This window comes from Vicia villosa, linkage group LG3, assembly GCF_029867415.1.
Source record: "Vicia villosa cultivar HV-30 ecotype Madison, WI linkage group LG3, Vvil1.0, whole genome shotgun sequence".
Classification (NCBI taxonomy): Eukaryota; Viridiplantae; Streptophyta; class Magnoliopsida; order Fabales; family Fabaceae; genus Vicia; species Vicia villosa.
Genome location: NC_081182.1, coordinates 104,702,071 through 104,718,594, shown reverse-complemented (window position 1 = coordinate 104,718,594; position 16,524 = coordinate 104,702,071). Strand labels below are relative to the sequence as shown.

The 16,524-nt window shown below is 30.5% G+C and overlaps 1 protein-coding gene across 1 annotated transcript; it reads right to left on the bottom strand.

Moving 5' to 3' along the window:
• Positions 1–3,703: 3,703 nt before the first annotated feature.
• LOC131656481 (protein DNA-DAMAGE INDUCIBLE 1-like) lies at positions 3,704–7,315 on the bottom strand. The gene is made up of 15 exons (XM_058926189.1): positions 7,118–7,315; positions 6,990–7,022; positions 6,574–6,719; positions 6,258–6,366; positions 6,064–6,180; positions 5,842–5,907; positions 5,356–5,418; positions 5,225–5,269; positions 5,053–5,114; positions 4,879–4,972; positions 4,657–4,749; positions 4,495–4,564; positions 4,328–4,404; positions 4,099–4,161; positions 3,704–4,002 (listed from the first exon to the last, which is right to left on the bottom strand). Exons 1-15 carry the CDS (start codon positions 7,181–7,183, stop codon positions 3,877–3,879), a joined length of 1,230 nt encoding a protein of 409 aa, XP_058782172.1. The 5' UTR covers positions 7,184–7,315; the 3' UTR covers positions 3,704–3,876.
• Positions 7,316–16,524: the final 9,209 nt, after the last annotated feature.

The following is a 16,524-nucleotide window of genomic DNA, read 5'->3' as shown; positions in this document are numbered from 1 at the left end:
ACTATTTCTGATTGTGTGTCACTTGATTTCTAATTTCTCTATTTCAGTTTATGTTAAAGGTATAAATATTTCAATAGTATACTCTCAAACTAAAATAATTACAACCATTAATGTTATTTCTGTTTTTGATTGTATTTTATTTGATTTCTAATTTTCTATTTCAGTTTCTATTTAGGAAATTAATATTTCTGTTTTATAGTTTCAAACTATCAAAATTACAATCATTAACGTTATTTCTGTTTCTGATTGTGTGTAATTTGATTTCTAATTTTCTATTTTTGTTTCTGCTTCGGGAATTAAAATTTTTGTTGTATACTGTCAGACTATCATAATTCCAACCATTAATATTATTTCTGTTTTTGATTATGTGTCGTTTAATTTCAAATTTTCTATTTCTGTTTATGTTTAGGGAATTAAAATTTTTTGTACTCTCAAACTATTATCATTAAAACCATTAATATTATTTATGTTTTCTATTGGGTGTCATTTGATTTCTAATTTTCTATTTCATCTTTCTGCTACACTTACCGAAATGCTCAAATTTTTGCTCAGTAATCATTTTGTTGACCTTGATATGTTTTCGACACAACAAAGGATGCTACGCAGACGGTGTGTATATCTTTATCTCCGACAAATAGATTGTGTTAAGTTGGTTATCCATTATGTTGAGTTGTTAGATATTTTCAAAGCCGTCAAAAAAGTTGGTATATTTCCTCGTTCTAATCGGCAAAAGACGGAATATTAGTGAAAACACGTATTAATAGACACTGCAAAGGCTTATGGAATTCGTAAAGGTGTTGCAATGGACGACTTCTACCCGGGACCACGAAATAAATGAAGTAAGGGTCTGGCTATCTTAGAATGGAAATGAAATAATTCGGTGCCCACGTGAAGGAACTTGTCTAAAAAGGTTCCAGTTAGTTACCTATCCTAAGGAATATCCAGTGCCTCCTCCTTTGGATCCTTCTTTTACTCATAATTATTTTCCGTCACCAAACCCTCATGCATATCTTACTCTACCACTGTTTATTTTTCTTGTGATAATACATTTCTTTTTCTTGTGATAAGGCATATGTTAATTACATTTTAAAGTGGACTCAAATTTTCTATTAAGCAAAGAACTAGATATATATTATGAGATGTTAATACCATGAATTATGTGATTGATTGCTAAATGCTAATTGATGTGTGATATTGGATTGAATTTCATGTTGTGTAATGTTGTGCAAAGTTGTAAAGATGTGATTATGTAGTTTAAGAGATAGAGAGATCGTCTTAAATGCATGAGTCTTGTTTTGTTGCACACGTACACAAGCATGAGTCTTTGAAAGTGGCAATGTTGGGTAATCTCGCGAAGGTTATTTACTTGTCCCAAACCTAACGAGTATGGGGTTCGAAAGCTTAACGAGTATGGGTATTTGAGGTGGTTATCTAGTCTTGAGAGAATGACAATCGGCATGACCGGAAATGATAACGGAGGGATCCACATGCATATCGCATTGAGTCACACTTGAGTCGCACGTGTCGGTGTGAAATGTTGTTGTTGGTGTGATTTATGTGATATGAATTGTGTGGAATTATGTTGGTGGATATGCATATATGTGGATTATGATTCATTTGATATGAATAATCGTTGTGTTACGAATGTGATATATGTGATTGAAATATATGTGATATAGATGCGAATTTATATGTACTAATGATATATGTATATGTGTGGATATGTGAATCATGTTTGATTGATGATGATACATGGGTAAGAGAAGTGATTACATGTATACTTGTAATATTAATGATACGATTCTAATGATGTAAACATATTCTATGATGTTTTGTGGAATGGGATAGAGATGAATATGTGCATTTGGTGATATATGTTCATACTTGCAATACATCGGTGAATCTTATACATGTATATATATTTGGAAAAACATGTATATGTGATTATGTGATGATAACTTGTATATTTAGAATATGATTATGTTTAAATACAATTGTTATTCCGCGAATGTTGTCAAAAAGGATATGTACTTAGAATCCATATGTTGTTGAAATATGATTATGTACATTGTTTAGGAATCATGTATGATTATGTGGAATTGAATTAGCTAGGTGGTATGACATGAACATGTGAATCTTGATTAATGATATATGATGCATGTTTATGTGAAGAGTGATGAATTCTTGAAATGTATTCTTGTTGTGTTTTACATTTCCCATATTATATTTACCTATAAGAAGTTGAATTCTCACCCTTCTGTTTGAATGTTGCCCTTTGTTGGTAACGTGCAGGTTTTGTGGATAGCGATGCTTCAAAGGAGGCTTAGCTTAGAGATTAGATCTTTGTAAGGTGTCGTGACTAAGTAGTCACTTGTGCTCTGGTCATATGTAACACATGGGGTTGGGTTTATATTTTATGACTCGTTGTTATAAGATATTTGTTTACTCGTATTATATTTAGTATTTGAATACGTTATTTTGTTGATGAATGGCCTTGAGCCGAGATGTTGAGATATGGTGGATGATGTATGGGAATCATTCGTTTTGACCATTTATTTGATGAGATGATTATTCCGCTGTGGTTTGCATGTTGTTTTAAATCCCGTGTTATTTGGAAATGACCATTGCATGTTTAAAGATAAAATGTTTTGTTCTATTTTGAAATATGTGTAACGCCCTCGTGAGATGCATGCTTCTTTACTCTGATTTACGCAAATATATACCTTATTTGTTTAGTATAGAATTGGGGGTGTTACATAATGCATTAATGTGGCTATTAATTTCTCTCTCTTGATGAATCCAATGGTTGATATTTATTCCTCTCATCTCTCATTTTAAAATGCTCTATATATATATATATATATATATATATATATATATATATATATATATATATATATATATATATATATATATATATATATATATATATATATATATATGGGGACGACTCAAGTGAGAACACTTGGTTATTATGAGAAATGAGAACAATAAATCACGACCATTAAATTTTGATTTTGTTGATTTTAATGGACTAGATTGGTTTCTCTTTCTATATTAATTTATAATGAGATTTTAAGCAAAATAAGACAATAGTCATATATGTCTATATTCCCTACACATTGACGCCCGATTTTCAATTAAACTTATAATGAACCTTGCACAAGGAAATGAGACACTTATAATGAACTTTTAATGAGATGGATGTTATCATCTAATTCCTTGAACCAATAACTTGTCTTGGTGAAAAATGATGATGCATTTGGAAGGGAAAATAAAAAGATGAGAATACAAACAATGCTGTGAAATTGGCATTTTCTAACAAAAAATTATTGATTAATCATCTGGTTTTGAAGAAATCTGATTAAAATAAGAAGTTACTTCCAAGTGCTTAAATTTTTCCAAGAAGTTTTGATTGGTCATAATACCAACTATGTTTGGGGGAGTATTTGGATTACTTCAATGAATCATGTGTATCCAATTTTTTAAATTGAATTCTAAACCTTGAAATTCTGATTTGTTGCACTGATTTTTTTTACCCCATATTGTAAAACAAACTTTACAGTTGCTACTTTAAGTCAAGTTTCAGAACTTCCATAACGTAGAACAAACACTTAGCTTCAAATTTATTGTTCGAAATCGACTTTTGCTACAAACACACACCATAAATCCATAATCAAATATTAATTAGCTTAAAGAAGCATTGAGAAACAACGAATTAGTTATCAAACAAATAGAAAATTTCCTTCCAGTATGAAAGTTGACTGTAAATGCCATATCATGAATCAATGAGGTCTATAACTTGTTTTCTACAATTTGAAATGAAATTCAAGTAAGAAATGAATCCATTTTCAATAGTATAAAGAAAAGCTATTTTCAGCCAAAAAGAAACCCAGCTGCTTGTTCCTCATTGCCATTGAATAGTTGAAGAGCTTGTATAACTGCTTGTCTTTCGAATCCTAGCTCAACAAGCTTTGCAACTTTGCTTTCAAATTCAGAATCCTTCAAACCAAATCAATCATATTAATCACATAATCTTCAAACCGACATGATTCATATTCATCACAAAAAAAAAAAAAAAAATCAATCATAAAATACCTTAGACCTGTCACCACCAGAAGCGCCTCCTTGTGATGAATTATTGCTCCCCGATGTAACAACCTGAAAGAATGCCACAACATATCATAATAAGCTGTTTTCTCAAATAGTCTCACAAGTGCTTATACGAGTAGATAAACTAAAATAAGTCGATTCAAACAAGTCCTAAGAACCGGATTAAAGTGATACAGTTTCAACATCATCGCTTGCGTCGTTAAAGTATACTTACTGGGGGAGGGACTCCAGAGCTTGAAGCTTCCTTGGAATACTTCTCCTCGTCTAAATACCGAGATGGAATGTCTTTCTCTGAAAATAAAGTACAAGAAGGTTAAATCGTGTTGAGAACAGAACTGTAAAATCGGTCATTGTTAAAACTCCGCAGATAAGATAACCAACCTTGCAAAAATGGCACTGAAACTTCTCCTCCACCAACTCGCAAAACATTATCTTTTAAATCAATTATACACTGCAGACATGAGGCACGGTGATAAGAATAACTAACAGTCTGGTGTAATTTCTGACATTGACGATATACAAGATTGCAACTGAGGATGGTACCTGATGCTTTCGGAGCATATCCAGCCCGAAGAGAAACTCCATGTTGGGGGAATCCAGCACTAAGAATGAACAAGGGTAAAATATATTCCCAATCTACATGCACAAAAGGAAAGTTGGAATAAAGCGCAAAATATGAGCAAGAGAATGGAGCAATAAGACACAAGTGACACGACTTCGATAGCACCAAACTCTTTCTCTCGATAAGATCGGTTAAAACATTACCTTGATTGGAGCTACATGTATTCTACCCAAGATTTCGGTTTGGCCAACTCCGTGAGCGACTCCTTTGTAACGCTGATCTAAAAGTCTCAGTAATCTACAAGATAACACAACCATCAAAATAATTCTATTTTCTGAAATATCACAACTCACAATACACTATTCTGAAATACATACCCTAAACGCTCAGCGCAGGTTTTTGATATAATGGTAGACTGTGCTCCACTATCAACAAATGCCTGAAACAAAGTGAAATTCCAATTAATTCTCCATTTCATAAAATTTTCTGTCATTGGTAAGTAACAAATCCTGAACTTGAAGAAGGATGCACTTTTGAGCCGCCACTTACCTTCATTGGTACGCCATTAACCTCCATGTCAACATACAACATGACCTGAAATATTACAGCTTGGAAATTATTATGAAAAAACCAACAAATATGTTAGCATTAAGATATAAAAGTTGAAGAATCGTATATACCACTCTTGCAAAACCTTCAGGATTATGTTCAAGTGCAGCTTCCCAATTTTCATCAATTCCTTTCTGTAAAATTTGGGGAAACGCCGTTATTTACAATAAATTAAACATAATCGATGATTATGAACATTGGTCATTGAGGACAGTAAGAACTAAGTAATTGGTTGCATCGCATGAAGCATAGTAAGCTATTAGAAACAGAGAAACAACACTGCACAAACAAATATAGATTTACAAAACTTTCTTAAGCTTCTCAGATAAGGCGGTGCTACTGTTTTGCAAGAATATTATGGCAAACAAACTTTAACTGAATATTAATCGGAAAAATAAATTTGATATATTTCTTTTGGAACCAAAATCAATATTTTAAAAACTACCGGTTTAACTTTGTTGAAGATGTGATTAGGTTGACGAACGGATGTTACTTAATCTGTTATGTAGATGCTATTAAATTGTTTGTACGTGTAACAAAACTGATTAAAAAATGACCTGGCGGATGGCAGCTTCGATCTTCTTTTGTGCTTCAACATCAAAAGGATCGGCATAAAGAAGAGCCTTGAAAAAAATCCAAAGAAATTTATGAGAAAAATAAATATAACAACAGAATAATGAAAAACTAACGAGGAATATGGAAGAAGAAGCTTGTAATGATATACAGTTTAATCTCTAGACAAGTGAAGAGAAGAAACAGTCATCATACAATCAACATACCATCTCTTCTTCTTTTTGACGCCGTAATTGATCTCTTTGGCGATGACGCAATCGCAAAATTTCCTGGATTTTATTGAGATCATTCCCCAGAATAACTTGTGCCAACTCCGGGTCATTCTGTAAGTTTCATTATAAATTGTGTCAGAATATTGCCAATAGCAAAAACTTCAGTAATAAAAGAAACATCAATTTACCTGGAAGAGCTGACCCATCAAATTAGAATCGCGTCTAAAGTGCTGCTGAAAAGCACCAGGGTTTATAGCAGATCCATCAGTATTGAAGCTCAAATCATTGGCAGATCCACTGAAATAATATAATTTCATTTTCATCACAAAAATTATCAAACATAGTAATGATTCAACTTCAACTTATTGATTACATCAATTAACCCAAACACAAGAACATAGTCAATTCACATATAATCTTGATAAACCTATAAACAATTTACCGATTTGAGAATACCGTTAAACAATGCATAATCTCAAAATGTAAAATCAATGAAAATTATACCTAGAAGCACCAGCACCGGCCCCGGCCCTAGAGACGGTCATCATTAGCAAATCATCATCCTTAACACCAATGGCACTCAATTTCTGAGAATTGTTCACCTCATTTCCATTGAAAAGAATCTGTTGTTGCTGAATAGGCACACTTGTCTATTGAAAAACACAACAAAATCACAATTAACAAAACTAACCCCAAAAAGTCACAAATTAAAACCATATCAGATCCAAATTCAAACATATGAATCAACTACCAATATAATCAAATGGGAATTTTTTTGCTTTCTAGGTTTTGATAATAATGATAATCGAATGACCCATGATTGCAAACAGCATTAAAATTGACAAAAGATAATCTTTTTAATCCAAAAATTATATTTTTACGGAGAAAAACAATATGGGTAATGTGAAACACAAACTCACCTCAACCTCAAGCAAGGCTTTAACGTTTTCAACCTAAAAGGGGAAAATTAAAAATATTCAAAATCAGTGATAAAGAAAGATAAATATATGAAGATAAAAGCAAGAAAGAAAGAATCTTTGATGATTACAGATTCGTTGGGATCGACATCCAAGTTGAGAATTTGTTCATCAGCGGTCATGACAGTGATTTTCATATTGAACAAGAAGAAGAAAACGAGAGAGACAAGTTGCGAGGTTGATTTGGATTGTTGGTGAAGTGGTAAAGTGAAAAAAGACAGACTAGTGGAAGACTAAGGTTTTTAACTCTTTTACAATTACTTGTTGAAGGGGTTCACTTCAAGTTATGAAGAGGATATAAGGTTGAAGTTATCTACAAAGTTTTTTTAGGATTAGTATTGTTATTTTCTTTTCTCTAATAATAATATTTTAATTTTAAATTAGAATTAGAATTGGTTTGTTATCGGTCCCAAATTAGAAGAGAAATTCACTTTTAATTAATTTATTGAATAATTAATGTATTTGATCTATAATGTACCTTGAAGCTAACGCCTCTACCAAGACCGCGGATACGTCACGGATGCTCCTATGTTCCAATTGCTTCTACTAAGATGTCATGACGATCTTATGAAGTGAAGAGGTCGGCATTGGTTTGTTCAACAAGATCATCCCAACAACACGTGAAATTTTATCTTTACCAAATTGATTTAACTAAAATAAATATTGTTGATAAAAGTATCTACTTACAATCCTTTGAGCCACTTTGCGCGTAGCATCTGATGTGTACTCGCCGTCTTTTCTATGGCGTGTCCTCTTTCATTTCTCGTGTCGTGATGGTGGAGATGGCGTGCGATCAAGACTTATAGAACCTCCCAACTCTTCCTCCATTTGTTTTCTTTTTTCTTCAATCGAAATTTTTTCAAGTCTTTGATATCCTCCACGAGACAACCTATGTGGATAGATATTTCTAACTCGATTTTCCTTTCCTTTTTTGCTCTTTTCCAAGAACTTGGGAGTGTTGCGGGACTCTAAAAATTCATCCCAATTAGCTTTATCAATAAATGAATATACCTCGTATGGAGGTTGTTTTTTATTTGCTCCATTTTTAATATAATCATGGGTGAGTTGTGTCTTAAATCCCCTTAAACGCTCACCACAATAAGCAAGCATTTTCTTTTTCACATACTTATCATTTGGAGTAACAATGAACACATCCTATGTTTACACAATAGAGATATTATTAGTATTGCACGAAAAAATATACTTGTAAAACAAATGGTAGAATACACAAATAAATTGTAGTTTCTCTAAGATTGGCATGCATTTTGGCAAAACCAACCTAGCAGAAACATGTTGAATAAAATGTCCTAACATATAGATTTCAACATGTCGAACAAGATGTTACAACAAGGCAGGTATGACATCGTGTTTGCAGGAGCTGATCTGTCTAGTGTATCAGCCGTTTTATTAGCTACAAAATATTATGGAATATTCAATTAGCTTATGTGACATCCAAGATCGATTCAACCAGAGATATTTGTTGGTTTTCACACTTTCTATAATTGGAGACAATTTAGGAAAGTTTGGATTAGAAACCTATTTTCTTGGAGAACAAGTAGCAGACTTGTGCAGCCTCCTTGTTGCGGTTTTTGGCCCAATTCAGTCAATACTAATTCTATAAATAGACTGGCATAAACCTAGTTTTAAATGGGACTGATATTTGTATTTTGTTAGGGTTCTAGGAATCCTTATTAGGTTGTGCTGTAAGTTCCATATTTGTTTATTCACAAACCTGTAGGTGTTGAATGTTTGATCTCCGAAGCTGTTAAGCAAGGAGAGTAAGTGTCAGTTCTCATAAGCTTTTAAGCATTGAGAATTATGTGTCTTTGAAGAGTCTATTCTATATTTGATTGTTTGTGTTGTTTGTCACTGGTTGTGACTGAAGGGATTTGAGGAGGGCCTCATACCTAGGTGAGTCTTAGGTAGAAGTCATAGAAAGGGTAGTGATTGAGTGAGAAGTTGTAAACTGGGGAGTTTAACTTTGAATTGATACTATCGTATATTGATTTCATCTCTGGCTTGGTAGCCCCAAAGTAGGAAGGTTGTTCTGAACCAGGTAAACACATTCTTGTGTCTTTTATTTTTCTACACCGTTTTTACTATTGTTTATTGTCTTACTCCATAGTGTTTAGTCCATAGATATTTGTGTCGTGACATCTCATTCGATATCACATATCTGATACCAGAATTTCATAAATATTATAATATCAGTCCATATGTAGTCTTTCAATTCTTCATCAACAGCATGTCAACTATCTATCAAAATACTCACTTTACTTCTACCTTGTAAGGCAATGTAACACAAAAATCATCAGCATGTTCACCAAAATCCCTGCCGGTTTGGGCATCAACTTTAACAGTGTATCGAATACCAGTTTTGTTGGGTTTTTTCACCTTTTTATAGATCATGGCACCTCTAGTTTTTCTTTTACGTGTATTATCAAAGTTTGCAGCAGATGTTGTATGGGAGGTGTTAATCAAATTGGCCATGACAAATCGAAATATCTTTTGGAAGAGTTTTGATGAATATCAGCTAGAAAATTGCCTAGGTTTTTTGCAAAATGACGAACTGACGTTTGAGTGTTGATAGGTAAATGAAAAGTTAGAAACTAGATAGCACTCTGAAGTATTTCATGCAAAATAAGTGTCATGTTGGTTTTACACAAAAATCGATTATTAAAAATATTAAATATAAAAAACAACTTCATATCACCATATTATGAGAATTCATTTAAAAGATTTATCACGGCGGTTTTTAATAAAACCAAGGGGTTAAAGTATACTAGTATCAAATAAAGTATTAAAATAAGATTTTGAAATTAGTATTATGAAATTGTTAATGCAAAATGTTTTACCTCTCAGTTAGAACAAATAAACAAAATAAAAAAAATAAAAACTTAATTGGAAATGCGCCAAGTGAGGAATACCTATTAAACAATTGAAAAAAACATAAAATGCAGCAACTCGGTGTTGAAGCGAGATCCCTTATTGCTACCTTACCTCGGTTTTATTAAATATCCAAGGGCTAAAGTTTTTTATTTAAAAAATAAAATAAAACAAAGCACGACGCTCCCGTGACCTATACCCTCATTTTTTTCATTGTCCGAGATGTAAGTTTCGTCAGAAAAAGCATTATTTGTAGTAGTGGTCCCAAAAAAGACCGACAACCCATTTCAAGTTTACTATACCCGATCAAAATATAAAAATATAGTTGACACACTACGAAAGGTACATAATATCTGATCTTCAATTTGATTATACTTTTCTTGAATCTTGAACTGACTTGGTTGTTGGAGTGTTACCAATAGTAGAGCAAATTGGAACGAACCGGTCGGTTCAACTAGTTGAATCGGGAATCGAACCTAAATCCGATCAAAACAACCACCAAAATCGGATAGCAAATAAATCAGAAAAATGACATGGAAATCGAATGAGAAATCAAAAAAACATCTAAAACCGGTTGTATGACCGGTTTTTAAAATTTGACCAGATTTTAATTTTATATTATATATCATATAAGGTGTTGACTAGGGTGAGGGCTACATCAAATCCCTCGCCGATGGTCTATTATGAAAAACAATTATAAACCGTTAGATTAAATAAGCATATATGAACTTATATGTTATTGACGCGTTATATCTCACCTTTGCCCTCTCTTTTTCTAAGCATGTTTATGTTTGTCATTCTCTTTCTATCAATTTTCTTTCCTCTCCCAAATAACCATGGAAACAATTTCCTCTCTTATTTTCTTGACCATTTACGATGATGTGAAATAGATGCCAAGAACAAAGTATAATAGGGTTTTTTTATTGACAACAAACTCACAAGGGTAGGAAAGAGGGAAACAAGAAGAACACAATGAAATTGGTTATAAACTGTTATTCTTTACTTTCTCTCTAGAACAAGATTATAAATGTTACATAATAACAAATAACCTCTCTCACCCTAATTAGGATTTCCAGTGTGCAATGATGAGAGACTAGTATGTTATTTATAACTAGATTGTGACCCGCGCGATGCGCGGCTATATCATTTATTTTTCATATTTTATATTTCATATTTATCATTTAGAATTTATATTAAAGAAAAAAATAAATATTTATCAGAAAGAAAACATAGTTATTTTAGACTTGTGAAGAAAGAGGAAGGAAATTAAACCCACAAAAATAAATAAAAATCAATACAAAAAAAATATTTGAACTCAGTTTCTAAAATTGTGATGCTCCAAATGATTGTAAGAGTAAGATACTTATATTTTGATCTTCATTCTAAGATTGTTCTTTGTAGAAATTGAAGCCTATCAGACTCTTATTCAAATTGCAAAAGCTGCAAAATAACAATTAGAAATTATATTAGACAATATGAATATAAGTATGAAATGAATTTAAACATGATCAAATTAATATTTATAAAATGAATTGGAATATGATCAAAACAATAAAATTAAAATTTATAGAGAAAAATATGGATATGAAATTGATTTGAATTGTTGTAAAAAAATGAAACCTTTCATGATTAGATAAAGATAGAAAAAACAATTTTGTTTTTTATGGGTGTTGAATAATTTGCCCATTCATCTCATGCTTTTCCATTTTATGCATGTTCTAAAATATACGTGTCATGAAGACAGCAAGAGGAGTTTATCTATTTAAGATAGAAAGTGGGACAAAATGACAGTTTAAGAATAATAAAATGATATTGTGGAAGGAAATAAAACATCACATATATTTTGATTGAATTTATAAAGAAATTACAAACTATTAAATTTAATTTATATATTTGTGTGATTGAATTTATAATCTAAATTTTCATTGAATTAACCGTTTCATTAAACTCTTTCTTTTATAAACATTAACTTTTACAATAATTAGAAATTTGTAACGGATAGTTGTACTTAAAATAAATCGTAACTGATATACAATATAATTATGATAACACTAAAATATAAAAACAAAAAATTATATAAATTAATAATTACTACTAAAATACAATTTACTAAAAAAAATAGAGTAAGAATAAAATTATTATACATTACTTTATATAAATTTTAAATTGCTTCAACTTTTAAAATTATTTGTAAAATGATTATTAGAAACTTCATTGATAGTAACCAAAACAAATATTGTTGATAGATATTAAGAATAAAATAATATAATAACAATGTAAATTAAATAAAAAATTTGTAATAAAAATTAATTAACTAATTACATCAAAGTCTTCCTTTTTAACATTCTCTCATTAATTTTGTCACCCCAAATCCTCTAATTTATTTACTAATGACACCTATTTACATTGGTTCCATTAATTCAATGATTTTATCAAAATGTTCTTAGATATCTTATATTATAATCGTAAAAAATCATAAAAAAATAAAAACGTTTTATACTTTAAATATATTATTTTTTAAAATAAATTCATGTATTTTTAATTTAATAACATTTTAATAATATATATAATACTCATTTTAATTACCCATATTTTAATATAATTTTATGTTATTTAATTTTTATAAAATTCTTTATAAATAAATTATCTTTTCATTTTCAGTGAAAAATGATAGGTTCTAAATATTTGGATTTAGTTACTCATATTTTTATGTATTTTTTATATTAATTAATTTTTAAAATTATTTTTAGATTAATTTTTTTATTTAGAATGAAAAATGATATATCATAAGACATTACATTATAATTAATTTTAATTGAATTAACCATTTTATAAATCTCTTCCTTTTATAAACATTAATTTTTATAATAATTAAAAAGAATATAATTAAAATTTGTAACTAATAGTTGTACTAAAATTAAACTGTAATTGCTATATGATAACATTAAAAAAAGTAAAAACTAAAAAATTAAAAAAATTAAAAATTAATCCTAAAATACAATTTGCTACAAAATAAATAGAGTAAGAAAAAAATTATTATCTATTACTTATATAAATTTTAAATTGCTTCTTTTTCAAAATTATTTGTAAAAACAGTTATTAGAAACTTTAATTAATTTTCAAAATTATTTTTAAATAAATTATTTATTATTTTGAGTAAAAAATGATATATCAAAATACATTACATTAAAATTAATTTTTAATAAATGTAATGTTAACATTATTTTTTGCTACAAAAAGTCATATTATTATACATATTTAGTTATATTTTAAAAATATATAATATTAACTTTTAACTTATAATTTAAATTTCTTAATAAAATTTAAATATAAATGGAAGAAGAGAGAGATTTTTCAACTTATATTTTAGAAATGATAAATATATATTAAAATTTTATTTAGATTTTTGTATTTCTTCTTTATTGAAAATTATTTATACTTATTTATATATTTTTAATATAAATATTTATTAAAATTGTATTTATATTTTTAATTTTCGGCTATTGTATAATATACAAAAAATTATAATATTTATAAATAATATTATTTCTAATATTGTTATCTGGATAATTTATTAATATTAATATTATTGTTATAATTATTATTATTATTATTATTATCATTATTATTATTATTGATGGTTTAATAATATTATTTTTAATAGCGTGATATGGATAGTTTATTATTATTATTATTATTATTATTATTATTATTATTATTATTATTATTATTATTATTATTACTATTATTATTATTGGTGGTTTATTAATTTTATTATTATTTTATTAATATTATTACTATTATGTTGATTGTTATGATATTATTATATATTTATTAAAATTGTATTTTATTAATATTATTACTATTATGTTGATTGTTATGATATTATTATATATTTATTAAAATTGTATTTATATTTTTTATTTTCGGCTATTGTATAATATACAAAAAAATTATAATATTTATAAATAAAATTATTTCTAATATTGTTATCTGGATAGTATTATTATATATTATATTATTATATATTATTATATTATTATTTATATGATTATTATTAATAGTAGTGCCGAAATATTGTATTATTATTATTTATTTTTAATGTAGGGTCAAATTAGTAAATAACACATTAGGTGTAGGGTCAAATTAGTAAATAACACTTTAGGGTTTTTGCTAGGAATGACTATCAAAATGACACGTGGCTAGGGTTGTCATCATGACAACCTTCCATTTATATATATTAAGATAAGATTAAGATTAAGATTAAGATTAATATAAGATTAAGATTAAGATAAGATTAAGATTAAGATTAAGATAAGATTAAGATTAAGATAAGATTAAAATTAAGATTAAGATTGTAACACCCCATACATAACTGACTAGTATATTATGCATGAAACGTTAAAATTGATATTGAGTACATACAAAAGCTAAGGATACAAAATGATCCATTTAGATTACAACATCAAATAATAATAATAGTTACAAAACATGAGCCTTCAATGGATCTTGCACAGCGGAAAATGAGATCTGACGAGGTCTCCGAGCCATCACCACTTCCAAGTATTCAGTCCAAACCTGCTACTGACCAACACTACTAAACTGCACCTGAAAAAAATATAAGTTGATTGGGGTGAGATTACTAAATCTCAGTGAGTCCTCCTATCCTATGGGTCCACTCGGATCTACAGGGTACATGCATCAAAACCGAATCCACCATTGATTCGGGGTTATCCTCACATCCGGTACAAGTACGGAGAAAACACATGAATCGTCCACCATAGGAGTCATCATATCGCAAGTATACGAATAGTATAACAAACACGTATGCCAAGACCCATACCCGTGTATGGGGAATCCAGAAGTACGTTAATACCACTAGACTAAGTTACTAACACACCCTCGGTGGGTTCACCCATGCCTTTTTGTCAAGAGACTTACACAAGCACCCTGCAAGAATGATTAAATGGGTTCGCACAAGCCTACATGGCTGCGAGATGACCTTGCCTAAGAGGCGACATCGTCCCATTAACCATCTGTACGCACGTGGTGTTAACAGCAAGTGCAACACGCCGTCTTGACGCATGAGCCCATCCGGATAGGAACCTAATGATGTAGCCTACATGGCATCATTAGAGATGGTTTACCTGTTATGCGTAGGCTTACTTAGCCGCATAACGCCATCATACCGAGCACGCGAGTGTGTATACAGCAAGTGAGTAACACGCCTTCAGGCCCTCACAAGCACACTGCAACGGTAGTTCAGGTATGTGCCTCTGGGATCCAAGATCAGGGCAGTCCCACAGACAACTCAAGGACCCACGGTCCGAATCGTAACTTAGTACCGGGTCTACTTCGATTCTAGCATACCACACGCATAACAAGCGTCAATCACACAATACAATCAATACCGATCGTTTAACCAAAACGACGGTGTTAGCAGGTTCCATGTATCATACTTAATGGCATAACAGTTTCACACAGGGATATACTATTTATAGTAGCAATAGGCATTCTATTCAATGCATAACATATTAATTAATAACAATCGAAAGGACACAAATCCTCATGATAAATTGATATTCTAGTTTAGGGACCTATCTTATCAAATAGTACGTATTACTAGCTTTCCAACGATATAAAGTTTGCGCGAAACGGACTTACGACGCAAAAGTTATGAATTTTCGAAGTTATAGAAAATCTGCCCAAACAGCAATGTAACGGGTTACATGAATCATGTAACCGGTTACATCACTGTAAAACTGCGTTTTTCACCCTTTTTCACACATGTAACCGGTTACATCAACCATGTAACCGGTTACATAGCTGACAGACCCAAAAATTCTGCATTTTAAGGGTTCTAAACTAGTCCCAATTATCCAATATCAATACCAATCATCATGAGTCAATTTGAACGAATTTCCAACATGCCATAGTGATCTAATGTACACATTACACACATAAGACACAATCTAAGCATTAGATCAAGCATGCATTACATAAATTACCAATTAGCAAATTATCACATTTATCATTCATTTAAGCATGCCATATGTTCATCTCAATCTAAACCCTTGACATGCATTCTTCCCCAAATCCTACCCAAGTTCTATCTAAAGGACTCACCTTGGATCAATGGAGCTTAAGATCATGTCCTTGCTGCCATGGTACTCTCTTCTTGCCCAAAAATTCATATTCTTCATCATCAAATCCGCAGCCACACCTTAACACACAATCAGCATGCATGTCCCAACTTCAAACTCGTTTTTCTCCTTCAAAACAGAAGCTATAAACATGAACCTTATATGCAAAATGAAGAGAATTTCGTTAGCTTTCCAATGGGACCAGAATCGATACAATCGGAGTTATGAGCAAGGAGTTATGACCTGTTTTAGTGGAGCTGTACCCAAGGTGCGAAAATGAACTTGCTTCATGAGTTCTTCTCTTGCTCTTAAGTTGTTCTTTCTCCACAAATTCTGATTTGCAAGCCAAACAAGTCCTTAAGTCCATGCAATAGAGTTAAATGTCTCTTGTGCCCCTCAACTAAGCCAAAACTACCACTTTGCCACTTAGTTCCATTCTAACCAATCCT